Below are 26288 nucleotides of genomic sequence, written 5' to 3' on the forward strand. Positions count from 1 at the left end.
GGGGGGACGGCGGCGGCGGCGATGGCGGAGCGCGGCGGGGCGGCGGTGGCGGGGCCCTCGCGGACGCTGTTCCTCTGGGACGACGGCAGCCCCATGCGCTTCTACGTGCGGCCCGGGCTGGCCAAGCTGCGCCTGGCGCCGCTGGTGCTGGCGGGCGGCGGGCGGCTGTGCCGCGTGCAGGAGCCGGGCGCTGTGCTCCTGGCGCAGCCCGGCGAGGCGGCGCCCGGCGGCGCCGTCTCCACCGAGTACGTGTCGGAGTGCGTGCAGCGCAACCGGCGGCTGCCGCTGGAGCCCTACCGGCTGCCGCCCGCGCCCGCGCCCCGCGCCGCCTCGCCGCGCGGCCGCCTGGCCTTCACGGAGGCGGAGGACGCGGCGCTGCTGCGGGCGGTGCGCGGGCGGCGCGGGGCGCGGGCGGGCGGCACGGCGCTCTGGAAGGAGCTGGAGCGGGGCGGCCTGACGCGGCACTCCTGGCAGGCCATGCGCGACCGCTACCTGCGCCACCTGCGCCCGCGGCGCGGCGGGCCCGCGGCGGGTGAGCGCGGCGGCGGGGGAGCGCGGCGGCGGGGGGCCGCCAGCCGCGGAGCGGGCGAGCGGGGGCCGGGGAGCGGGGCGGGGTGGAGCGGGGGGCCGCCGGCGGGGGCTGGGGAGCGCGGCGGCGGGGAACGGGGGGCCGCCAGCCAGGAGGCGCGGGGCCCGGGGAGCGGGGTGGGGGGAGCCGCCAGCCGGGGAGCGCGGCGGCGGGCTGGGCCGGGCCGGGGGGAGCGGATGGCGGCGGCGGCCGGGCCCCGCTGCGGGTGCTGCCGCGGCCCGGCGGCCCACGCCCGCGTGTCCCCGCAGAGCCCCGGCGGACGGACGCCCCCGGCGAGCCCGCCCCAGAAATGGGCATCTTCGCGGCAGCTAATCGGGAGTTTGAAAGCACCGAGGTAAGAAGCGTCGAGGGGCCCGTGGCTGCGCTCGCCGAGCGGGACCTGCTCGGGAAGCCCTCGGCGCCTGCCGCAAAATGGCTTTCCTGTGCGTTAACGCAGTTAACTTTTCTTAATTAATTGGCACCGTGGCAACACTTCCACTGTGGCTAAGTGGGAACTTCGTGTGAGTTGTGAACCATGTCGCTTATGCTGAACAGCATCTCCCTACAGTATAAGAAATAAGAGCTATTCTTTTTTAGTTTGATTCCCTGCCCAAAGTTGACTTGAGGAAATCAATGTATTGTGCACTATTACATGTTGAACACTGTACTGGCAAATGGGTGTCATCCTTTCACCCTTAGGCACAGAATGGTCCTGCAGTTACATTAACATTTACTTTGCCTTTTATACTTAATTTAAATCCTTCCTTATATCTCATGCTTTTCCATGGTCTTATGTATTGTTGTAAATATATATGGTCTTATTTCAATCACAGAATTTTATTATACCTAGTAATTACTGAATGCCTTTATACACTGTAGAATCACCAGGGAAAATGGTTGGGTAGCAGTAATATAAGAATATTTGCAGAAAATACCATGTCTAACTGATAACTCCATTTCTCTTACTTTTAGTCAGGAAGTGACGCCTCAGACATTTCAGAAGAATTTGCTTCAGAAGATGGAGAGGGAAAGTCCCCAGAAGAAACAGCATCTACTTTGAAAACAGGGCTGGAGGACTCCGCTCTCCCTGATACTCAATTACAAGGGGAGGAAAGACCAACAAGCACTTGCCCTTCTTCCAGTGTGGTGGAAGAAGTAGTAAAAATTATACAGCACTTCATGCAGAAGTTCAGCATGGACTTGCTCACTGTTACACAGGCCTTTCTGAAAAACACTGGTGAAGTGGAGACTACCTTAAACTTCCTGCAGACAGGACAGCGCTTGGATGGATACCCTGTGTGGAGCAGAGAGGACGATTTAGAATTGCAAAAAGATGATGAACATGTCAGAAGTAAACTGATAGCAAAATTTGGAGCTGAAAATGTAGCAAAAAGAATAGCATTTAGGAAGAGTTAGATAGCAAAGTAGCAGAGAATGACTGATCTAGGACTATGGCAAGAACTTCTGAAAGCAGAGTCATTTTACAAGTACAAATGTGATGGAAAATTTAATATTCTGAAGTCTCACATTCTTTAAAATGAACAAGCCTGTATTATATTCTTTTTTATAAAGGACCTATTTTGCATTTGGGGTTTGGTTGGTTTTTTTGGTAATACTGAGTATACTGAGGACTTTAAAGTAAAAAATGGTGAAGAGAGAAAGGTCCTGTTCAGTATAAAGCAAACTTTCAGTCATAAAACTTGGAATTATACATCTGCTATGTAAACCAGCTGGCAGTCCTACCTGTACATTGCTGCATGGAAGGGATATTGAATGGGCAGAGCACTGAAGTGTGACAAAACCACATTCAGTGCTCTGACCTTTAACTGCATTAGTACACAATAGCAGCCTGCTCTCTGTCACGTGTCTGTCACTTCAGAGTTCTGTGGCTGATCATCTAATACCTGCTCTGCCAAATGATTTGTTGGTTACCTTCTCAGGCCAGTAGGCAGCCATCTCAATTTCTGTTTTCTTTTTTTACAAGCAAGCTCCACATGCCAAAGAGCCTCTAGGGAAAAAAAAACTATTTTGGGGGACAATGTTACTGGGATATCAACAGGATAGTTACAATATGCAGGGACTTCTGCGTATTGTAATGTATTTAAGTTCCTGTATGCATCCCTCCCTTATTACACTAATTTCTATGAGAAAAAATGTTTTACTGTCTCTAGAGTTGCTTAGCGTTACTTTTCACAAATGCATCCTTGACAGATGGGGGATATGCCCTGTAATTCTTCTTTGTGATTAAAAACGGATAAGTGTCTTTATATTCCAAATAAACAGACTCATTCATGAGATAACGCAGGACAGACCAAAACTTGATTTAAGGAACCAGAGGATCTTTCAGCTTCCAACCTTCTGTGTATTACATTTATTTTGTTTTCCTCTAAAGATCAAAGCTTTTCAGTTTTGTTTGGTGCAGCACTTGCCCAGCCTACCTTCGATTAGGCAGCAGAGGTGTTTTACTGTTTCAGGTTGAATTTTAAGCTCTGCCAGCCAGCTCTGGCCTAAGTTATCACCTGATTGATTTAGGTGGGATTGCCTAAATCAAAGGTGATTTGATTCAGAGGGAAAGCATCAAATGATTCCCACATTAGCTTTCACCTCCTAGGGAAGAATACCTTTTGCAATGTTCAGTGAAGTTTCTAGCTAGGATTGAATGATTTTTTTCTCAGAAAATGTGCAAGTCAGGTCAATGCTACTTCTAGCCGAGTGTTTTATCCGAAGACATTGGTGGGAAGTGTGCTATTTGGCTACTATCTGCAATGCTTTTCCCTGTAGCAGCACACACAGTCATCATATGATGTTAGAGGGTACATCCCTGCCCATTTCCTTAGTATATGTTTATGCATCTGTTGTCCATGAGCTTGTCTAATCCCTTTCTGTATCCACTGATACTGTTTCTCCCCAATAACCTTTTGTGGCAGAAAGCTCCAGAAGGTACCTATGTGTTTTAAACTGACCTCTACCAGTTTCAGGAAGTGTTCTTCACTGCTGGTATTGCAGGATTTGTTTAACAATATTAACTTTACCCGCTGCCCTCAAGATTTCAAAAACCTTGATTATAGGCCCCCCCCCCCAACAGCTTGCATCTCTATAGATGACCGCGCCCCAACCTCTTCAGTCTAAAAAAAGTAATTCTTGCATCAGGCCATGGGGGGTAGCTGGCACGACCAGGTGTACATGCCCCATTTCAAACCTGATACGGCTAGGTACAAGTTAACAAATGCTCAGAGTTTATTTAGGTATCTATCAGCTAAGAGAGAGAGTAACATTGCTAGAATACAGTCACAATCTGAAAAACTCAGACTGATACCATGCTCTGGTCAGTATTTTAACATTATTTGAATAATCACTCTCAAAATGACAACTGAACACTAATCGTAACTTCTGTAAATCTGGAATTCAGTCATCCTTTGGTGAAATAAAAGGGGCTTCTGAATGCAAAAATTGAAATTTTTACTAAAATTATTTTTAGGTTCTTTGCTTATTGCATTGTCATGCTCTTAAAAAAAAAAGTCTGAATTAGGATATAGCCAATTTTAAGTCAAATTCAAATTACATTAAAAGCCAGTGATAATAATATAATGACTGCTACTCCAGTTCAGAAGACTTCTGTCCTGAAACACCAACTGACTTATTTGGAGAGTTAACCAATGTTAACTACATAAATGGCAAAACTCTGTATTAGGCTGTGGAGCGTCTTACTGCACACATCATTCCTGCTGAAAGAGCGAGGAGGATTCGGGGTACTCATGCTGCTCAGACTGGTTCCTTGGGATTTTTTGTGGAAGACCAGACAAGTATTTAACAAGAATGCCCATGAGAACATAGCAAATAAAGTAGTAAGATTTAAAACAGTTAGAAACTTTACCAGTCGGGTTAGAAATCCAAGGACCGCTGATGACCAGGATCAATGGTACAAGACCCATCACCTTCTTCAGCCAAATCTCACAGATCAGTGTGAGTCTTCACATTGCCAAAACTGCTCTTGAATTCAAAGTGAGAGGGTGTGCACAGTAAATGACTGCAACACGAAAAGATCAGATGTAAAGCCTGCTATGCCTTTTAGTATTACTATGTTTTACCTATTTTAAGTGACACTTCCTTTAAGAGTGAGCTTGTCCTTTTCAGAGTAATTAGTCAGACCTGCAATGCAAAGTTCTGAGTGCATATGTTGTGCTTTAACCTTTGCAGAACCATGCAAAGGCATTGTTTAACACTCAGAACTTTTCCGCAGGCGCTCAGTGCACCCATTAGGTGTAGGAACTGGATAAAATGTATGATGCAGAGGGCACAGCTTATTCAAGGTGGTCCTTTTTCCACCTGTTCTGGACTCTTGAAAAGCACTGTTTATCCAAGGATACACTCTTGTTTATGCAGATGGCTCTAGGTATCTTCATTCCACCTCTCTTCCCACTAACAGGACCCAGGGGTGGCACCACATCATACAGTTCTGTTTCAGGGCATTCTGGCTCCACCTTCCCCCATGATCCCCCCCCCCCCAAAAAAAAAAAAGAAAGAAAGAAAAAAAAAAGTTCTTTGCTCCATTTTACTAGGGACACAGTTGCATGCCTTCCCCTGTGTCAGAGACAGTTTGTTTTCACATGATCATATCAGGGTCCTGTACTTCTTTTTACATCAGGAACACTGTTTTTGTAGGTCAAGGAGCGTACCTGTCTTTTCCTTGTATCCCTGTCCAAAACAGCAATATTTTTTAAACCTGGGAGGATGAGCAGAGTGGAAATGTGCACCTCAGAGCAGAGTTAAAGACAATTCCAGAGGCAGAAATTGCTGGGTCTGCAAGCCGTGTCTGAGGTTTGGTATTTCCAATAGCTTTCTTTTTGAGTTAGCCAGCATTCAACAATATCAGTGAATTCTGAGCATTCATAGCTAGAGTATTTCCTACCAGTGAAGAACTGATTGTGTATACTGTTCAAATGTTAACAAGTTGAAAAGCAACAGACAGGATTACCAAAAAGTTAATTTTTTAATTGCCCTTCAATTAGCGACTTCTCCATCTTATACTTTTTTAGTATAAAAGCAGAGCTTGTTCTTCTGAACTTGCACAACATAAACTTGATGTGTTTCTAAAAATAAAGATAACAGAAGCCTATTATGTATATGCCACAGGATATAGCCATAGTTTTATCATCAGTCATGCTCACTGTCCTGAAAGTTTGTTTTTTGTTCTTTTTTCCTTCCTCCCAAATTATTTTAAATTATCTTTGCTTGCATTAACACTATGACAACTTCAAGTTTTCATCTGGCCACACTGTGTGTAGTTTTAGTGTTTCCAAAACAACATCTTACTAATTGTTGTAATGAGGAAACATTGCTAACAGCACACAGGGAAGGTATGCTGAAATCAATGATTCTGTTTTTTCTCTGACTGAACTTATGTAATTTTCAAAACAGTACACTACCCCCCCCCCCCACACACACACACACCCCACATGTCATTTGTTTATAGAGTGACCGGAAACACTGAAAATTTTTGTCCAGCTAAGACAAGGAATTGACTGAGCCCACCAGAAACAAGTATTCATAATAAAACTTATGCCACTCAAACTGAGATTGGTAAAATAGAAATATAATTAGTACTGTACTGAAGAGGCGCTATGTTTGCTCAGAAACATGCCTGTTGTCACTCAAAGCAGGAAGCCCTTCAGTAGGACTTCAGTTAGAACCAGCCTCTGAGACTCTATGTTTTTGATTGAGTATGTTGAGCACAGCTCTGATTTAAAGGGACTTTCCAAGAGGTGCAGCAGCTCTGCTCTTCCCTGGTGCAGTACGAGTCATACTTCTCTATGTCAGCCTGCCTGCTCCAAGTTTGCACAAATATTGTGTAAGGGAAGACTTAGATTCTTTGCTTTTAGTGGCTTTACTACCACGGTGCCTGTGCTGCCCGCTCAGCACAGATTTTGAAGTTTAATAACAGGAGCCCTAGTAGAAAGGCTGTGATTCCTGGAATATACAACATCCCACCCTTTGTAGGGATTAGGAGCATCTGGTGTTATGAATCTAGCTTCAAACCTGCTTTATTTAAAGAATACAAGGGTAAGACTACATTGAGATCTGCCTCTTAAGAAGCAAGTCAGTCATATTCCAATTCTACAGATGATGGACTGGAAAAAAACAGACTTTAGAAACATAAGAAAAAAAGCACCTAAAGTCTTTCCAACTACTAGAAAAATAAGTTTTAAACAATAAGATTTATACTTAAAATTAGAGGAATCCTGTCTTAGTGGTCTCTAGAAAGAATGCAAGAAACTAAGTCCCTGAGGCACAGACATCTTGTAATTATCCACAGCTGCTTTCAGATGTTCTTAGTCTTGGTAGTCAGGGCTAATTGCTTCATCCAAGAGAAAAGCATGGCTGAAGGTGAAATTTGGATAGCTACTGACCTTGTGGCTGAAGAAATCATCTGCAGCTGTAGGAGAAATCTAGTTTCTGTGGGGCACAGGCTTAGTAGTGTACTTGAATAATTCAATGTACTAGGCACTGCTTAGTGGCAAAACAAGTTTGGATTCACTTTCAAAGGGCTGCTTCTGAAGGGGTGCTTCCTTCACCCAGAAACCTGGAAAACTTTCCCAACCAGATACTTCACTCTCCCACTCCTTACAAGGCCTGAGTGTACACAGAACTTCATGGATAAAAGAAAGGCTACAAGAAAATGCTGGCCTGTGAAATCTACATCATTAACAATAATTATATTGAATTATAACAGAAATTAAAATAAACCCTCCTCCCTCCTGCCCATATCATCTCTCCCACTGCTGACCAATTACATTCCAACAGCTGCCTTGCACTGTAGGGCAGCTAACCTCCCGCACCGCAACCTGCTGTCGTACAACATGCGCAGCTCTCGTCCCAGCTGCTGCAGGATGGTCTCTTACCCCGAAGGGATGAGCAGGACATCGGACGCTGCTGCCTGACCCAGCAGAGGCTATCAGAGAACTGCTGCTGGGCTGGGAAGCCCTCTCATTTCTCCCCAACGCTGCCACTCTGGGGGGGGGGGTGTCTCAGGGCTCGCTGTTAATTAGGGATGGCCGATTAGTTCATTCCACAAGTCCAGTCATTAGCTGGTAGCTACTTTCTCTTGCTAACCAACGTAATTGCTCAGTATCTGTCTGCAAGGTTACTTAACTACAATACTCAGCAGGATCAGCACACAACAAAACCGTCATTAAGTCTCCGCAACAAAAAACAACCAACCCACCTGCTGTGAATTTGTCAGAAAGGCTTTCTTCCTGCTGTTGGAGGTTGCTAATCAGTTAGGGTGAATCCTCCTCCCCCATCCTTTCAACACACACAGTACGTAGAGGCTGGGCATAGTTTCTTGCCTATGCATCTTCAAACACAAACACAGTCACTATGTCCCCCACTTCTAAAAATCAGCAGTCTATATTTTTCTTTTAAACAAGATATTGCAAATTTTTTAATTACATAAAAATGAGGTCTGGTCCTTCAGGTAGACATCATTGCCACTTTTCTACAGTGGGTAGCAAATGTCTTTCTAGCCAGCAGGTTTAATATGAGTGCTCCTTGCTGGAGCTACATTGGCATGAAGAGGGCAGTGGATGGCTACAGCGACCAGGGGCTTGGGGCAAAGGGCTGCAGCCAGGGTGGACAGCTGGGGGCAGACAGGGAAGGGGAGCACTAGGAGCCAGAGTTGTGAGCCCATGATATCCATCGACCATCTCGGCATCCCGCAACTGCGCTGTGTGGTGGGAGCCTGCAGGGGAGGAGAGGGGGCACAGCTTCCCGCGGATCCAGACACCCTCCTCCTGCCTAGAGCCTCCTCAGCTCACCTCCAGTGCCCAACCCTGCCTTGGCCACCTGCTCCCAAGGATGCACATCCTCAGCATTGAGCCTCACCCCTGATGATGCTTGCACTCCTGCCTCAGGACAGCTGCCCTGCTGTCTCTGCAAGGTCAAGTGGAGATATTCCAGCACTGGGGCAATATCAGCTGCAGAGCACAGACAGGGCCGAGCTGCAGCGCGGTGCGAGCAATGCTGGGTTTCTCACCCCTGGCACTGAGTCCTGTGTGCAATGCCCAGCCTCCCAGGGCTGGGGCAGAGCACCTGAAAACATGGGGGAAAAGGAAGCAGCTGACAGTGTGCCACAGTCTGCGCATGATGGCAGGAAGTAGAATAATCTATTGCTGTTGTTCTCTGAACTCTCAGGCTAAAGAGGCTCATAATGTGCCTGTGGTCATTTACTTCTGATTAATGGTATCAATTACAGTGAGTAAATTTGCCTTACAAACTGAATTAATTTAAATGACCTGTTGCATGCAAGGTGGTTTAAGGAACTGGTGGAGGGGTCAGTTTGGGATGTTGTATCAGTGACATTTTAGACACAAATCCTTCTACTTCATGCTTTCATAAAATCATTTAACCAAGCTGGGGGCTCTCCTCCCACCTTCATTGCAATTGGATGGTTAGTTGTAAAAAATCAAACACAGTGAAAACTTACAGAAAAAAAAAATCAACATAACTGAGGTGCAGTCAGACCTGCTGACACAACAAATTGTTTTAGAAAACTACAGAATAATACAGAAACCAACCCAAACCCAATAAAATGCCAAGCAAAATAAATTAAAATAAAGTGTACTTTACAAGCAAGTGCCATGCTAGGAGAATTTTGGACTGAGCAGAGACGTACCTGCTGCTTGTCCCCAGCACCGCCTGGCGTGCGCCCTTGTGCCTGGCAGCTGCCCTGCGATGCCACTTGGGCCAGGGCCAGGGCCAGGGCTGCTCGCCTCCCGGCTCTTGAAGACAACCAGCAAATGGACTCTGGGGCTAGTTGCAAAGGAGAGGCTGGATGCACAGGGCCTTGCCGAATTCAGCTTTAGGATTCCTGTGCTGACATGAGGGATGCACGTAAACTGCTGCTTCTCTACCATGCATCAAAGGACTGTGGACCTGCCCAGCACCTCTGGGGTCTGCACGTGCCCAGCATCACTGGAAAAAGGCTTTGCCAGAGGCAGCAAGCGCGCTCTCTCCCCTAAAACTCCACTTTTCAAAACCCCATTTCTGCTCCTCTGAGCCAGCCAGCTTGTCTGCAGCAGGGCCTCCACCCCATGCCATGGTGTGTTCTGCTTCCCTCTCCCTGCACCTTCCTGCCCTGACCTCCTCACACTTTCCACAGCCTTTGCCCTTCACCCAGCTGTGCTCTTGAGCTTGCTCTCCAAACAGCACTCTCCTTCCTATCCTCCTGCCTCAGGTTCGCTCTCCACTCCTGATCTTCTGTGTCAGCCTGCTTTCCACCACATCCCACCTACGCTCATCCCCGATCATCAACGAATCACTGAAGCTGCCACAACAGAAATAGCAAAAGGATTTCTGTGAGCTCCCTGAATCCACTAGGTTGCAATGTCAGCTCAGCCCATCTTCAGCAGCAGCAGCTGAAGCTAAACCAGGTAATTTTGCACTAAAGCAGATTAAGCCAGCTCACAGGATCCCTTGTACTGGCTGAGCTGAGGAGGAACAGTGGTGGTAGTGGTACTCCTACAAACTTCAGAACAGACTTGCCTATGAAAATCTTCACGAGTTCCATTTCAATTCACAGTATTGCCCTGGTAAAACTTCATGAAATAAAGATTGATGGGGCATTATTGCTACCTTTCATTGAAAACATCTGTTTAAAAAAAAACAAAAACCAAAAAAACAGGCCACACAAATCAGCCTCCCAGAACGTGTTTAGAGCAAGTAATTCTGAATGCATCGTTAAACTGATGCTTCTTAAAGAGGATCTGCAATTTACACATGGAAGAGTATGTGTGGAAGGAGATGTTTGTGGGCCTTTCATTTCCCAAGTCTGATAACAAGCTTTTTTCCTCATCTTATGGAGCACCAGAAAGAAGAGATTAAAAATAATTCCTTTGTTCATTTTCAAACCACATATTCCCATTGTGCATGATGGAGAATGGCATAATCTATTAAATAAATTAAATAAATTCAGTAGAATAACTTCTATTCTGTTCTTCTTTGAGCTTCTTCAACTCACTGCCATGAATATATCTTTCCAGTTCCAGTATTTGTACCAATGGAATCTGTGTCCTTACCCTGTCTTTAAATTCTCAGGCTTAGCATAAATTTTTCTCAGTCTCAGATGTGGACTGTGAGATCTCCTGCGGGGGGGAACCATCACTAGTTTTGAAAGCTAGAAGGCACAATTGTTTCAGCAGAAAAATAAATGAATTCACATAGTCCCAGAAAGGGATCTCCATACCCAGACTAACAATGTTTTTATTTTCAGCTATAGCAGGTTTATTCTGTTTTCCCATTATACAGTAAGTAACAGGCATTTTTCCCAACATTGCTACCAATGCTGGATGCTCGTGCACAGGAACAGAGAAAAAGAAAAACTGGGCTAGCAAACTCAGCCATTCAAAAAAACGGATCTTTCCAGAAACCAATATCTGGTCATCCTTGTGTCTCTTCTGGCATTACAAAATGGTGGTAGCAGCATGACCAGGAAATGTGCTCTTTGTTCAGATTCCACTTATATCTCCTCTTCTTTTGCAGTGCAGTTGCTCTGTGTGGTTTCACCGGTATTTAGCTGTGGCCCATGAAGGATTTGGGCTCTGCTGTCTGGTCCTACTCCTTGGGCATTTTATTTGCTCCCATCTGCACATACTTCCTCTCTCGCATAAACCCTGGGCTTTATTTGGAAAATGGACTTGTATTATTCCAGTCTGACTTGTGGCTGAGCCTCTGGGAGCCGTTCCAAGATAATGCACTTGCCTGGCCTTGGAGAATGATGCTGCTCTGCTGGGAAAGCTGTCATAAGTGTAGTCAGGGCCTCACAGCACTCTGTTCCTGTGTTACTGGGTCTTTCACAGCCCACACATGCACACTCACTTACACACACATATGCATGCACCTCTGTCCTCTTTTGCTCTAGCAAATAGTTCTGCATACTGCAGCCTCCAGAGAGCAGGTGCAGAGCGCAGCTTTTCTGCCTTCAGAATTTATCACTCAGAGGAGTTCTGGGCAAACAAAAGATTCAGCGACATATTTTTCTGTTCTTCTTCAGACTGAACTAGCCGGTAGCCCAGTAAGTCCATTGCATCCTTGCACACATTTTGCACTTTTTCTATTTTCTGGAAGGGAAGGGTCTTCCTCCAGGCCTGGGATACACTCACTGCATCTCTGGACCCAATGTCGAATGCCTTTGTTCCTTGCCCCTTCCCATGGGTGATGTTGTGAACCCACTTCTGAAGTTCTGGTGTGAAATGGAGTTCTGCAAACCTGTACATCTGAGCAGCCTTTGCTAGTGGGTCTCTGACAATGTCTTCGTAGCGAACCAGCAGGTAGCGGTCTTTGAGGAAGCTGGGAATGGCCTGGCTGCCCGCTTTGTAAATCTCAACATGGCTTTTACAGATTTCCTGCATTGTGTTGTAGGGTCCCATTTCTCCCTTTGACTTCTGGGCCCCCACAACAATGTTACTGTCACGTGTAAGGTCAGCCACTGTATTCTCCCGGGACCTGAACACAGCACGAGGATCACGCACTAAGTGAATGATTTTGAGGTTCAGAGAGGGATCAGTGAGAAGCGGGTAGAGAACTTTCAGGTCGAAGAACCGGACCTCCTTGACGGCAATGTGGCTGTAGGTTTTACAGGCTTCCTCCACCTTGCTGAAAGGGTACTTGCCACAGATTGTCCTGCAGTCGCCTGCAGTTATTATGTCACTGCGGCTGAATGAGTTACAGGCAGGGGGGGAGCACAAGGCCCGACTTGTCTCCCACTGAAATAAATCAGACTTTTTCTTCTGGCTAGACATGTAGGCATCAAACACAGACATGTCACACAGAAAGACAGACCTGACTAAGTCCCGCACTGCCATGTGCAAGACTTTGGCACTGTTCTGGTACATCGTAACCCACACATGCCATGCAGGCTCCATCAGGTAGAAGACTCTGGGGTGCTGGCTGAAGATCTGTCCAGTGAAGGAAGATCCTGACCGCCAGGAGGACAGAATGAGGATGTGGACTGGAGATGGTTTTTCTTCCGTGGGGGCATTGTTGCTGCAGGGTAGGAAGTGGAAGTGGACCAGACCGAAGGAGAGAACTACAAGAATCACAAGCACTTGCACTCCTTTAGATTTCATCACGGTGGCAATGGACCTGCAGAGACAGACAGAGGAAGTTCAGCTTCACAGGGTCATAAAAAAGGCAGGATGTGGTGAACCGGGGAACCTGCTGATCCCTCTGCAGGCCCAGGGCTTTGGAAGACTGCCATACCAGCAGTGACACTGTGACAGCCAAGGAAAGAGGTGTCTTTGGAAAGGACACAAATATTTTAGGGCTGCAACTTTTCTGTAATGAAAACACTGTTTATTAGTAAGCCATTCTAATGTATTCTTAGAAGATCACAAAAAACTTGTCTTCACCTTTATCAACATTTGAGATACTTACTGCTGCATATTGAAATGAGTCAGTACACACAAAAGTGTACTTAGTGTATACCATCCCTGCAGACATGCTACTGGCAATTTCTATGGAGGAAAGATGGAACAAAAAGGTTTTTTTGACAATGCAACAGTTACAAGTTGTTACTTTTTGCTGTGAACAAATACAACGTAAGCTTCCATTTCTTTTGCTTACTTATTAAATATGCTATATGTAGTAATTAATAGACTTTCAGGAGACATTTATTGTCATCACAGGCAAAACTGCGCATATCAGAGAAAGTCATTCTGCACTGCAATAAACCCAAGTATATCAATACCTGCTCCACAATCATAGCATCATAGACAATTTTGCTAAAAAGGTCCATGAGGCTTTATCATATCCATCTCTGCACAGGCAGGCTCACCTACACCTAGCCCCTTTCTTAGCCTAACTCCTTCTTAAAGACTAACTCCTGCCACCATTCCCTCCACCTCCACTCATCCTGCAGGTCTTTCATGAGAAGAGGTACAATGCAATATGCCAGGCCAATTCAACAATCTGCCCAAAGTTTCTGGCACTAACCCCCTACTCTGGGTGCTTGGGATGACTTCATTGCTGGAAAGTGCCCAGAGCCATTGTGTTGCCTGGGGACAATTCACACACGAGTAAAGCAGGCACAGGAGCCTGCAGGAAGTACACTGACAGGGATGGGATCTATTTGAGACAGAAAGGACTTAATTTCAAAACATGCATGAAAGTATGCTCTGCCTGCTGTTCCTCCCTTGTGCAATCCACCCAGACAGGCCTGACCAACCCTTGAATATAGGTGAGTGCATGTAGCACTCCTCACTCCTGGGAACCTTCCATGCTCCTGAAACAGCCATGAACTCACACAGTGCAGTGTGTTTCCCTGTCACCATGTGCCAGGCTGGCACTTAAGCTGTGCTGCAGCGGGGACAGACCTCTCTGGCCAGTGCAACTGCTTTGCATTTCCCTGCATGAACTAAATAAAACCTTATGGTCATCAGTCAGTCAGTCTTCCCAGGTGCCTCCACAACCCAGGAGGATAGGGACACCAAGGCCTTCAGGGCTGCAGGGTGAGCTGGAAGTCCTCCCAGACATGGTAGCACTGCTGACCCTGCCAACACCATCACCTACCTCCGTACAGGAGGCCCATGTCCATCCTGTGCTGGAGAGGGCCCCGCTGCTAACACAGGAAGGGACGGAGACCAGGTCTATAGCTGTGTGCAGTCTATGCTTGCACTAAGCTCAGGCAACCATGCCCATCCAGACCAACCTACTGCCACAAAGCAGCAAAGGTGAGGAGCAAATATAAAGCATGCCCCAGCTGGCTGCAAGGCAGATACTGCTTCCCCACCATGTGCTACCACATTGTCTCCTGGATCTATTATAATGTGAAAATGTTCTCAGTCAAAATTTCCCCAAGCCCCTCCTCACACCCTGCCTCAATTCCCTCAATTCATAAAGCCTTCAAGGTGGTTTGCATCGCAGTGGGAGGTAAATTGCTGTCTTCTCCCATGATCTAGGTTACTGCAGCATTCATGTTCGTATTTCCAGATACAGTCACTGCTGCTTACCACCTAGGAACAGCACTCATCTTGCTAACATTTGTTCTTCTCTCGCTCCAGCACATATGCATGAGTTTGCTTGTTTGTCTCATATACCTGCTGTGCCTTCTGTTTGAGCTTAGGGCTTATAGGGCAGCAATTATAATTTCTCAGAGCCAGAGCAAAATCTAGCACAATAGGTAAGCCTAGTTATGGCCAATAAGTGCTACCACAACATACATTTTATTTTAGTAATGTCTTGCAAGGATGGGGCTGTGCATTTAGTGAGGGATTACATGCTTCTGGTCTCCTGGACAAGAAGCCAAATGAATTTTTGATCATACAAATGCCCTGTAGTGTTCAGTTCTGACAAGAAGCTGCTTCAGACAGACATTTGGACCAAGCCTAGGAACAGCTGCAGACAAAGAACATTGTAGAAATAGATCACACGTTAGCCTCTTCCTCTCAAGTAAATACAGCAGCATGTATCAAAAGTCCCGGCTGCCAAATGACCTTCGATGGTATCAGTTCCATTTGGTGCTGTTAATGTCTTTACTCCAGCTTCCAACAGAGTTTCTGGACTATATGCAGAAGTTTGTAATTGAGAAAACTCTGTTTGAGCAAACACGAACACTAGCATTAAGATGCCCAAGCAGGTTTAAAGGCATAAAAATAAACATTTCTCTGCAAACCTTGGTGTGAATAGTGTGAGTATAAGAGAATGGATTCAGTTTTGCTGTGAAGCAAGGATGTGCTTTTATCAACAGCTATGGCCTTACACTGTCCCAGAAAGCAAGGCTAGGAGTACAGAAAGATCATCCTCTCCCTCAGCTTGCAGGTCAGGAAGAACCACCCAGAGATACCTAATATACATTAGCTATCTTGAATAAAACCTGGGTGAGACAGCTGGATGCCTTAGATATTTCACAGAGCATGCAGACCATCCCCGTGACTGCTTTTGGTGTGTGCCTGAGAAACGGCCTTCATGTTAGATCGCACCTTCAAAGGGAATTTCCTCACTCTTACACAAGAAGCAGTGACAATTCTTGCCCTGTCCAGTCTGTCCCAAAGGAAGTGGGAGAAGGATTGAAATGAGCTCTGTGTACCTGAGGAAATGTAATACAGGAGCAGCAAAGAGAGGTAGAGGTTCTATCAGACATTTCCTAATACGAAAGAAATACTATTTACATGACCTTATTCTTCACCACTAGATCTCTCGATCATGGCAGTTGCGATGTTTCTAAACTAAGCCTTTAACTACCCTTTTTTCCCCTATAGCAAACATCCAGAATCACAAGTAGAGTGATTCAACGTGCTTCACATTGCAAAAGTGAAATATGAAGCCCTCACAGAGCTGCAGAGTAGAGATCAGTCCAGAATGACTGAGACAATGTCAACTGCAGAACAAAAAAGGCACATTGTTACTGTCAGCTGGTGGAAAGAAGAAAGAACAAGAAGAATCACAAGTGCTGAGGATGAAGAACAGGAACCACTGAAAAAACAAAAACCCAGTGTCGCCATGTCAGGGTCTCCCACAGCACAGGTAGGAGAGGGCAAAGAACTGGGAACTGCCTGCCCTGAGCAGCTAGAGAGTCTCCAAAAAAATGAACAGAATTTCAAACTTTTCTGGAAACACCCAAGGGCATTGGGAAAGCTTGATCCTGGCAAAGAAAGAGCAGTACAGAAAGCAGCAAGCAGCCCCAGGGAGACATACTCACCAGATATACACTGAGCACGGGTGGCATTTGTCCAGAGTACAGGGTGGTTGAACCTGTGCATGTCTGGGGCACGGGGCGGGGGTGACAATACAGTCCAAAATACCTCACGCTATGTAGATTGTGGCTCAATGTTCTACCACACAGGTCTGGGGGAGCTCTCCAGACATGCACAGATCCCTCACTGATGTAGTGGTACTGGTGTAGCAAAGAGCATCTAGTGCCACCAAAGCCCTAGACTTTTGTCTTTGAGAGCTCTAATGATCGTTCACAGTTTTATCATATCCGGCTTCAATTTGACCTGAGCAGCTGCTGCAGAATTAGCAGTGGCATCTGCCCATTCAGAAGAGCATGGTATGACTGCCACCAGTGGGAAAAGCTGAGAAGATGCACTGAGAAGACATCAGAAAGGTCTGGAGAAGCAAGAACTCTCCTCTGAGCCAGACCAACAGCTTCTGCCCTCACAGGAAATCAGGTAGCACTTTATTAACATCAATATGTCTAAAGTGCTTTACAAACATTATCTCCTTATTCAGGCTGCTGAGCATGAGCAGCAAACATAGTTCTAGGCACCAGAGCATCCACATCAGATACCAAGAAATGGTTGAAAAAAGTCACATTAACATGCCCTCTTGAAATACCACCAGACCTGGCTCAAGCAAGGGTCATCTCTGCTGCCCTCCTACGCTTACGCTTTCATGGCACGCACACCTCTAGGCAGTCATACAAACACCTGTACAGTCACATATGGGCAGACAGCCTTCATGCCAGGTTCTCACATACACATGTATTTAGCTCTTACCTGTACCTGCGCCCGCTCCCTCCTGTTCCCTGGATTTGTGTAAGTATGTCCTAGCTCTAAGACTTACCACTTCCCAGGGCCCGCCTACTCCGACCTGCCTTAAACTAGAAAACTCCACCCTACTGCACTGGCAGCAAAAGGGTGTATTGGCAGTTTCTCACAAGGGCAGGAATGACCAAACGCAGCTAGTAAATGAGAAGGGCCAGGGAATTCACAGGGGAGACTGAGAGAAGCCATTACGTCGAGTCCCATCGCAGGCCCAAAAAGAGATTGCTCTTAAAAGGAGGGATAGGGATGTCTGTCAGAGGCAGGGACAGACCGGAAACCTTGTTGCAGGACGGACAGGGTTGTCCACTGGGAATGCAAGGTAGGGAATATTTGCCTATCTTTTTCCCTATCAGGGCTGGCTGCTGGCCTTGTTGTCAGCAGATGCAGATTCACATACAGTCCTATCTGACTCCTTTCTGCATGTGCTGTGGTTGAGCTAAATATTTGGTGCAGCTGGGGAAGAAAATTGTGTCAAGCTTGTGGACCAACTCAGGACTGGCTGTACTGTCCCAGTACTCTGGTGTAGCAGATTCCCAGAGGTGGCTGTGAAAGGGGCAGCCGGACTTGGTCTGTTAATGGTTCACAAGTGTGTTGGACCTGCAGTGAGACTGTGCCCAGTAAAGTAGCCAAGCAGGGTAGAAGCTGGGCACCAGAGAAATGTGTGGCATTCTGCGACCATGCAGAAACAACTGCTTTGGATCATTCCTGTTCCAGGTCTCATCTTCCCTGTCACACCTGCTGGTGAGGTGTTGACCTTCTCTTGATGGTGTCCTCTCTCCCCAGGGATCCCACTGTGCTGCCCTGAGGACTAGTTGAGCATAGGAGACAGCAGAAGCAAAGAATCTGGGCAAGGCTGGTCGTCCCAGCAGGAGGGAGAGCCTGAATGGGGCAGGTCACATTCCCTTTCACTTGCTGCGCTACAAACAGAGATGGTCAAGCCCTGGTAACCCCGGGTTGAGAAACAAGGTGAGAATCTGGCAGTGGCCCAGGTAGGGCCCTGCACAGAAAACCATACAATGGTCTGTGCAATGTGGATTTCAGTTATGTATGCCTATGTCATCCGCTGACACCCTGACACCTCTAGTAAGGATCTACCCATATGTTAGTAAGTGTTACAGGCACTCCTGGTTTGCAATGGTACTGACACGTCTGCGTGGCTCTTCCTGGAGCCTTATTCTTCCCTGTTCTGCCTGCATTTAGTTTGTCCAGGATATCCTCATCCCTTGACCCCAGTATTCAGGCTTCTCGACAGCACTGAACGCTGCTGTGCAGTCCTCTATTCATGGGGGTGAGCAGGATTTTTTCAGATGCACATATCCCAAGTACTAACTGCTTGGTCAAGCTTTCCAGACAGCAGCCTCTGCAGCATGAGCAATGTATAGAGGGGAAGAACACTCTCTCCTTTGGAGACAAGGCTGGGGAGGGCACCCTGCTCTGACACACTCCCTTCCCTGAGACCTGCGGAAAGTGGAGGAGGGATCCTCTGGCTCTTGAACAATGGACATGGTTCTCCCTGTATGTCTGACTCATAAGATTTAAGTGACAGATGAAGGAAGCAGATGGCAGTTAGCCCAAGCTCAAAAGTTCACTGTCAGTCACTTCTCTGTCCTCAGGCACTGACAGTCTCTGCCAGCTACTGCAGGGAGGGAGAGGGCACAGGGAAAAGAGAGAACGCGGGGTACCAACAGTTCTCTGACTCCATTCCCACCCAGGGAGCCCACTGGCCTGACCATCAAAGCACTGCCCCAGAGCACTGCCCTGCAGCTGCCTACCTGCAGCTTGACACTTGGTTTCAGAAATGCCTTGAGATCACAGCCAAGCTGGAAGCTGCATGCTGTCCCTCTCCTTGTATGTAGCCACAGTAAACATGCAATGTCTTTGGCAACACTTACAGCCTCCTGCCCATTTCCTGAAACCCTGCTTCAGCACAGTCCAGATGACTTCCACCCTTCTGGGGAGAAGACATCACACTCCAGTGAGCTACATACAGGTGACACAGAGCCCCAGGTCGCTTGCTACTGCTGACGTACCAGTGGACACAGGGTTTATTAACTTCTTTTGCCTTTTTTAGGCAGAAGGTCTGTTCCTACACACCACCAGGTTCTCCTGTGCTGCCTGGCCTTGCACACCTTGCTTCCATATCACACAACAGCTGACAGTGCATTTCTGATTTCTACCCTCCTTCCACAATTAAAGGCGTTTTCTGGGGACTCAGAGGCTAGTGAGCCCTGTGAACTGTCCATGCAATCAGACTTTCCATCCCTTATACCCCAAAGAAGACAGGGAATGCAGCAGTCAGGCAAGCACCAGGATGCATAGGAGCAGAAGGGCAATGTCTCTGCTAAATTCCAGTTGGAGCAGGTTCCTCCTGAGCCAGAGCAGAACTTGCCCCATGCGGCTTCTGTAGGGGTCCTAACCCAAGACTAGCATATGTTGAGGAGTTAGTCATCCACTAACCATGGCAGTAGGCATAGGCCTGTGCTATGCTATGCTGCATATACAGCTTGACTCTCAGGCCTGTGCTGTGCTGCATATATCCCTTGGCTGCAGGATAAACTTAGTCTGCTAATTGTTAATGACAGGTCTCCTTCAATTGCCCCCCCCGCCCTGCAGAGGAAGAGGGGCACAGGAAGATGTGGAGTAACCCTAACTCATGGAAATCCATCCCATTATCCCAAGAATAAACTAAAGAATACTAATGTATTCAGGGAGCGGAAGAACTCTCTCAAGAAGCTTTTCTAACCTTGCAACTAGAAAGCTATCCACCACTGACTGCGCCAGTGTGGATTACGAGAGTGCCTCACCGGATCGTAAGTCGCAATTTGTTAGCAGCAGAGATCTTTCCTTTGGCGGGGGGAAATACTCCTTCAGTGTTCGATCAGCCCGGCTTTGGGAGCTCGTTGTGGGGAGACTTGCAGACACTGCACTGTGCTCCCCCTCCAAGCCCACAGTGCCAGAGCAGTGCCGGCTGCCGGGGTCATGCTGAAGCCTCTCGGACTATTAGCAGCTGTTAGAAGCAGGGCTGATGAGGTGGACTCACACCCTCTAACAGCCCCATTGGGCCTGTCGAGGCCCCAGGGGTCCTGGCATGCAGCCGAAGAGGCCTGACTTTTGGGCCCTATTAGAGTGCTTAGAGGCCGAGGCCAAGGCAAGCACCGGGTGTACTGTTTACTGACTCAGCGCTTGCCTTCTGCAGGCTCCCGGTCGCTAGAGGCTTGCAGGAGGAGTTTGCCTTCCCCTGGGAAGGTGAGCCTTTTCCATTCGCGGGGCTGCCTCAGGGATAGCTGCAGAGTGCCATGATTTGTCTGCGGAGTGTGGCTCGGTCCTTGGGGAGCGTAGCCTGCCATCAGGCTGTGAGCTGTCCCAGTGCACTGGGGACATCCTGCTGGCTGCACCTCCTGAGCAGGATGCCAGGGAGGCACAGGGTCGTGGCTGCATTCATGGTACTAGAGAAGACCCCCCCCCCAGCTGTACATTAAAATAGTGTGTTTGTTCTGTCTCACACAGAAATGCTATGTGGCGCCTCATATGACTGCCTTTGCTCCCTTCATGCTATGTGTCAGTGAACAAAAAGTGCTGGATGCCCCTGTGCTCCTCCTTGTCTACTACATCACGTAGGCGACTGGACTGTTTGGTGATATTTGCACAACCACTGTCTTACAGGACATGGGACTAGAGGTGGCACCTAATGGTGGGACATCTTTGGTGGTCTTAGCTGCAATGCCACTGCTATTCTACACCCATTCTTGCATTCAGTATTTATTTTACTTGTCACTACTCTTGCATTATTAATTGTAGTAATTGCTTTGTAGATAAGAATCTTTCTAGTAGCCAAAAAGCTTAAGATATAACCTGCAAATTACAATATTTTTAGGAGATGTCAGCTGTATGTATGCCCACCTGATGCGGCACAACGTGGGGTTCCCAGCAACTGAAAGGACATAAGATTATCTATACTATCTTCTTTTTCCTTCTGGGGTTAGCTCAAATAAATAGTATTTTAAGCAATAGTAAGTAGTATGGGTAAGTAAGGAGTATGAGTGCCTTTCTTACTGGAATCATAACGAACACTAGCCCTGGAGCACTACAGGCTCCAGAGGAAGGAAACACCATGAGACAAATGACTGATATGATGTCCTGTGTGAAACCTCTTCCCATGGGCAGGTATGTATCAATTCTCTGGCACAGGCTGGTTTGCTCCTGGACTTAAACATTGCTACTGTCTTTCCCTTGTGTTTGATTATAAGTTGTAAAGTTCTGTTTTCCATTAGAAGCAGTGTAATATAAAAAGGCTTTTCTGAATTGGCACAGTTTAGTCCCAGAGCTAAACCTGAACTTTAGACTTTGCTCCTATGTAGTTATGTCAGTCGCCTAAAAGGCCAAACAATTTAGGGAACAAGGAACTTATTTACAGCTTACCGTTAAAGCCCTGTAAACAATTCCCCCCCCCTCCTCCCCCAATCAGATGAGTAAACCCCTGCTTGCAATTGCAATATCTCTGTAAATAGTTCTTTTATTAAAGAGCCAAGCTACACTTACAAGCAAGGAACTTTTCCGTTGTCGTTCAACATATGGTCTATGAAACATGATGGAGCAGGCAGACTGGTAAAACCGACAACAAAGAAGAGAGCGTGATTAACAAATAAGCAAAGCCAATGGCTAGAAACTGTGCAAATGTTCAAAATGCATGTTATAGATAAACTGGGTATTGATTACCATGTGAAAACCTTTACATGTATGGAAACAAAATCTGAGTTTATACATAGCAATGGGCTAAAACATACTTCTTCAGAACTAAAACTTTTCCACTTTCACTGTAGGAAAGGAGAGAAGAAACAAATGAAATACTGGAGCCTAGAATATCAGAACAAATGAAAATGTGCATTTCCTGAGTGTCCCCTCACAAAATGAGGTGGCAGTAAGATAAAATATAATTTTTTTCACAAAATCAAGCAGCAGAAGTGGGAATTAACACCTGTGTTACAGAAACAGCATTTGTACAGCACTCTGGAGACACTAGAACTTTCCAAATTAAAGGGAAGAGTTTTGTGGACATACTGTTTAATGTCTTTATTAATGACACAGTCAATGGGATAGAGTGCACTCTCAACAATTTTGCAGATGATACCAAGCTGGGGGGAGGGGAGCCTGACACGCTGGATGGCTCCTCAAAGCACCTCGCCAGGCTGGAGAAACGGGCTGACATGAACCTCATTCTGCCCTAGCTCTGCAGCTATAAAGGAAGAAAAAAAAAAGCACCAATGCATGTTGCTACCAAGGATGTAACGATTTGGATACAAGGAAGACATCAAACTGGATCATAAGCCATTATCAAGTATCATGAAATCAGCACAGCTGAGTGCAACCAACTATTCGCTTTGTTTCCAGACTACAGAGTTGAACATGAAGATAATGTACTGTTCAGGAAAGTCTTAAGCCTTATTCACATGCTAGTATTTGTGCCCTTCAGTTCACATGACTTTTGTTTCTCTCTCCATAATTTAGACTGAATCAGTAGGGTCACATGATTGGAGGTTATTTTCCATGACACTCTTCTACAAGATGATGACTGCTTGCCAAAACAATGTCTAAAGTAGTGTCGCTTATTAACTCAGCGACAAATTCAGTGAACAAATCTCCCCATCATATCAGGAACAATTGATTCTTATCATTGTTAGTAATGTTTGTTTTCCAGTCTCTACCTGAGAAGCTGAAAACTCTTCCATAATCACACAGTCCCTCACTGAATTTTTATTCTAATACCAAGATCTGTGAATGCAATCATACAGAGGTCAATAAGACCCCTTCCATTACGCCTGCTTGTAATTCCTCTAGGAAGAGATTCTGAGACAAGCAATTGTGCTTTATCCCCCTGTCATTACTTACTTGTCAGTTTTACACTTACTTGTCATGCTTGTCACTTGTGACTTTTACTTGTGTGTCTACCCTTCCTGACCAATGCATGTCCTCAGTACCTGTGCTCTATTCATTATTGCCAATCCGCGGTGATCTATAATTCTCACCCACTGTACAACTAACACCAGGAGCTGTAGTTCCTTTTTTATTGCTGATTACTTGCTTTAATAAACAAACACCTTGGCCATGTCTGTCTGACATTATTCCATTTCCTACCTGGACTGTTAGGTCTTCGATGTCATCTACCTTCCACTACTTGAATTAACGTTACTACTTTCTCCTTACTACCAAGCCTTCTACTCACTGGTGCTCTTTTATCCCTTGATTTTATTTTTGTCTATCTAATTTTTCATTTTCTTATGGAATGACATAAAAAGGCATCCTACCATGGCTGGGCAAATAAGACAGCTCTGCTCTAGAAATGCCTGAGCAAAGATTTAGTGCTGTTTACCGCAATAATTATATGGAATTGTTCCTGCACACTCAAAGGCTGTCTGTTCAATAGCAGGAGATAGGGATCAGTAACCCAGGAAGGACCTTCCTGGACCACGTTCCCATGTTTTACAAAATAATTCAATGGCAATGCTTATTTCTTGGCTTCACTGCACTATAACACTTGAATATTTGAAGTGGTGGGGGAATGGAAAAATGGGAGCACAGAAGAGAAAGAAGAAAGATTATACAAGTTCATGTAAATAAGGCTGTAAGAATGAGATCCCATAACACTTTACCAACACATTACAGAAAAGAGAAAAATAGTAATAAAAGAAAAATGTATTCAGCTATTGATTTTGTTTCACTGGTCAGCTTTCTGCCTTCTTTACATATATAGGCAATCTAAAACCTGATATCAGGACATGCACTGAAGCTTGGAGCAAAGAGCTAGCCTAGAGCTGAGAGGGACAACAGCGATAGGCAGAGCTGAGGCACGCGTAGTCCGCATAATGCAGCAGAGTGCAGAAGGCCCTGTGCCAGCACTGACCACTTCTGCCAGGCATCCAGGAAATAAGTCATTGAGACTTAACGACAGCACCTGTTTGCACTGCCAAGGCTAGAAGAGGCATTGATCAAGTCAAATAAGCTAATGAAAGATAATGCATGGCAAAGCAAAGCACCAGTGTAGGTCTGGGGTTCCAGCAACATGCCAGAGGCCATGCCGGACAGCCCCGCTGTGAGAGATCCAGGGCTTCTGTCCCCTCAGGTGGCTTCCCCAGTGCTGGGATCCCAGGCTGAAGGCCACGATGGAAGATATAACCCTGGCCTTGTTCTGACCAGCTGCGAAGCTCAGCTGGCCAGATTTTAAGTGCCTTCCAGTTACAGGGTGACAGAAGCCCTGCTGAGGCGTCTTGCACAGCTGTCCTGCCAGTGGCAAGACTCAACCCTTGCCGAGCCTTCCTTCTGCTCCCTGGCTCCCCGGCAGCCCGGTTGCAAAGTCCCTCCCCGCCACCTCAGGAAGGCACTGCCTCAGCCCACTGCTGCTGCCTCCGACATCCACCATCCACCCACAGCCCTGGCCACTTGGCCTCCTTGAGGAAACCTGTCCCTGCCTCCCTTTGCCGTGTGGAGTGTTTCCTTCCTCCAGCCATCACCGGTAACGCTGCCGGAGCAGGGCAGCTCACCTGGCCTGACTGCAACAGGCCCACGTGGACGAGGCTGCGTGCCGGCCCTTGCGCACCTGCGGGCTTTGCAGGGCTTCGCTGCCTGGCGCTGCTCCTCTGCAACGCTGACACCTCACCTGAGTGCCTGGGTCGCTCCCTCACCAGGCCCACGGCCGCAGCACTGGCAGGCCCGGTCCGGCCTGGCAGGCTCAGCGCGGGGTGCGCTGCGGCCGCAGGCAGTGTGCTCTGGGTTGGGATGTGCTTCCTCTTCACTGCCCACAGCCCCAAAACTCCTTCCTTTCCCATGGACGGCACCGCTGGCACAGGCTGGCGGCTGAAGGGGCGCTGGGGCCTGCCCTGGGGCCTGCGGCTGTGGTGGCCAGGGCCACGCAGGCACCAGTGCTGGCTCCCAGCATTCGGGGAGCTACGACTGGTGTTTCAGGGAATACTTCCCAAACATCCGACCAGCTCATTGACAAAACCAGCTGTCACTTTTGTCAGGTTTTATTCTCCCATGACTACATAAACACTGCCCTTATTTCCATAGAAAGCATAGTTTCTGGGTCATCATTTCCTTATTGCTTTATTGGGCTTGTAATTTTAACGGTAGTGTCGCAAAGGGCTTTTTTTTCTTCCTAGCTGAGAGGACCTCCTGTCTGCTCTGCTGAAGGGGTGAAGAGGACCTGCTTCCTTCCCCCTTCTGAAGGGCCCAACAGGTACATGCACATACAAGAAGTTGTTCTGAGGCAGCTGACAAAACTTTACCTGCCTTTTTTTGTTGGTTTTCTTTTAAATTTGCCAAGTTTTAACCTAGACTAAACAGGCTTGTTTTCTGCAGGCTATGGTAAGCATTTTAGAGTCCATGCTTTAGAGCTTACTTTTATGGGTTAAGCCCATAAAAAAATCCCATAAATTAACTGTGGAAAGAAGCACGTAGGTACGTCCTTTGTCTGTGTCCTGTTCTGAGGGTTCAAACGGCCACGAATGCATTTTAAGGTGCAGTCTCACATCCCACCCAGAAACCCAGGAAAAGCCTGTTTGCACTAAATGCCAGAACACGCCCCATAAAGTACTGTAGATGCCTTCAACCCACATATAGATAAAACCATAAAAAAATAAAAACATTCCTGGTCTCCCAGGACCGCAGCAGTAACACAAGCAAAAAAAACCTGCACTGAATCAGCAGCGTTACGTTCAGGTCAAGCAGAGCCCTTCAGTGATCAGCAGCCGGCAGCAACTCCGCTCCGCGCGCCACGAGCAACCGCCGTGCACACGCCGCGGCGGGAAGGGCGCGGCCCCGCCCCCCGCACGGAGGGGCTCTGAGGGGGCGGGGCCGCCGGGGGGGGTCGCGGGGGCGCTGCGAGGGAGGGGCCACGCCCTGAGGGGGCTGCGGGGGCGCTGCGAGGGAGGGGCCGCCGGGGGGGGCCGGGGGGAGCCGCGCCCTGGGGGGGCCGGGGGGCGCTGCGAGGGAGGGGCCGCGGGGCCGGGCGGGGTCTGCACCGCGGGCCGCCGTTCCCTGGCCCGGGAGCGCTCTGCAGTCCCCCCGGGGGGGCTGCGCCTCGGGGTGCCGGGGGGGCCCCCGGGGGGAGGGCTGCACCTCAGGAGGCCGGGGGGCCCGGGGTGGGGGGGGCTGCGCCTCGGGGGTGCTCGGGGGGGGGGGGCTACACA

General features: G+C 47.6%; 2 protein-coding genes across 2 annotated transcripts; one reads left to right on the forward strand and one right to left on the reverse strand.

The window, feature by feature from the left end:
- Positions 1-6: 6 nt before the first annotated feature.
- On the forward strand, positions 7-2153 carry TERF2IP (TERF2 interacting protein). Its single transcript, XM_067302254.1, has 3 exons — positions 7-532; positions 838-923; positions 1541-2153. Exons 1-3 carry the CDS (start codon positions 22-24, stop codon positions 1982-1984), a joined length of 1041 nt encoding a protein of 346 aa, XP_067158355.1. The 5' UTR covers positions 7-21; the 3' UTR covers positions 1985-2153.
- An 8652-nt stretch (positions 2154-10805) lies between these two features.
- On the reverse strand, positions 10806-25892 carry LOC106498812 (carbohydrate sulfotransferase 4-like). The gene is made up of 3 exons (XM_067302256.1): positions 25790-25892; positions 21646-22339; positions 10806-12706 (listed from the first exon to the last, which is right to left on the reverse strand). The coding sequence occupies exons 2-3, from the start codon at positions 21675-21677 to the stop codon at positions 11554-11556; spliced, it is 1185 nt and encodes a 394-aa protein (XP_067158357.1). The 5' UTR covers positions 21678-22339; positions 25790-25892; the 3' UTR covers positions 10806-11553.
- Between the last annotated feature and the right edge of the window lie 396 nt (positions 25893-26288).

The sequence above is a fragment of the Apteryx mantelli genome, chromosome 10 (genome assembly GCF_036417845.1).
Source record: "Apteryx mantelli isolate bAptMan1 chromosome 10, bAptMan1.hap1, whole genome shotgun sequence".
NCBI classification, from domain to species: Eukaryota; Metazoa; Chordata; class Aves; order Apterygiformes; family Apterygidae; genus Apteryx; species Apteryx mantelli.

Excerpts from the sequence above, each read along its gene's own strand:
- TERF2IP (XM_067302254.1), top strand. The coding sequence starts at position 22 with ATGGCGGAGCGCGGCGGGGCGGCGGTGGCGGGGCCCTCGCGGACGCTG. Across the intron at positions 533-837 it reads GCGCGGCGGGCCCGCGGCGG|AGCCCCGGCGGACGGACGCC; the intron begins GTGAGCGCGGCG and ends GTGTCCCCGCAG. Across the intron at positions 924-1,540 it reads GGGAGTTTGAAAGCACCGAG|TCAGGAAGTGACGCCTCAGA; the intron begins GTAAGAAGCGTC and ends TCTTACTTTTAG.
- LOC106498812 (XM_067302256.1), bottom strand. The coding sequence starts at position 21,677 with ATGTTGAACGACAACGGAAAAGTTCCTTGCTT. Across the intron at positions 12,707-21,645 it reads AACGGAAAAGTTCCTTGCTT|GTCCATTGCCACCGTGATGA; the intron begins GTAAGTGTAGCT and ends CTGTCTCTGCAG.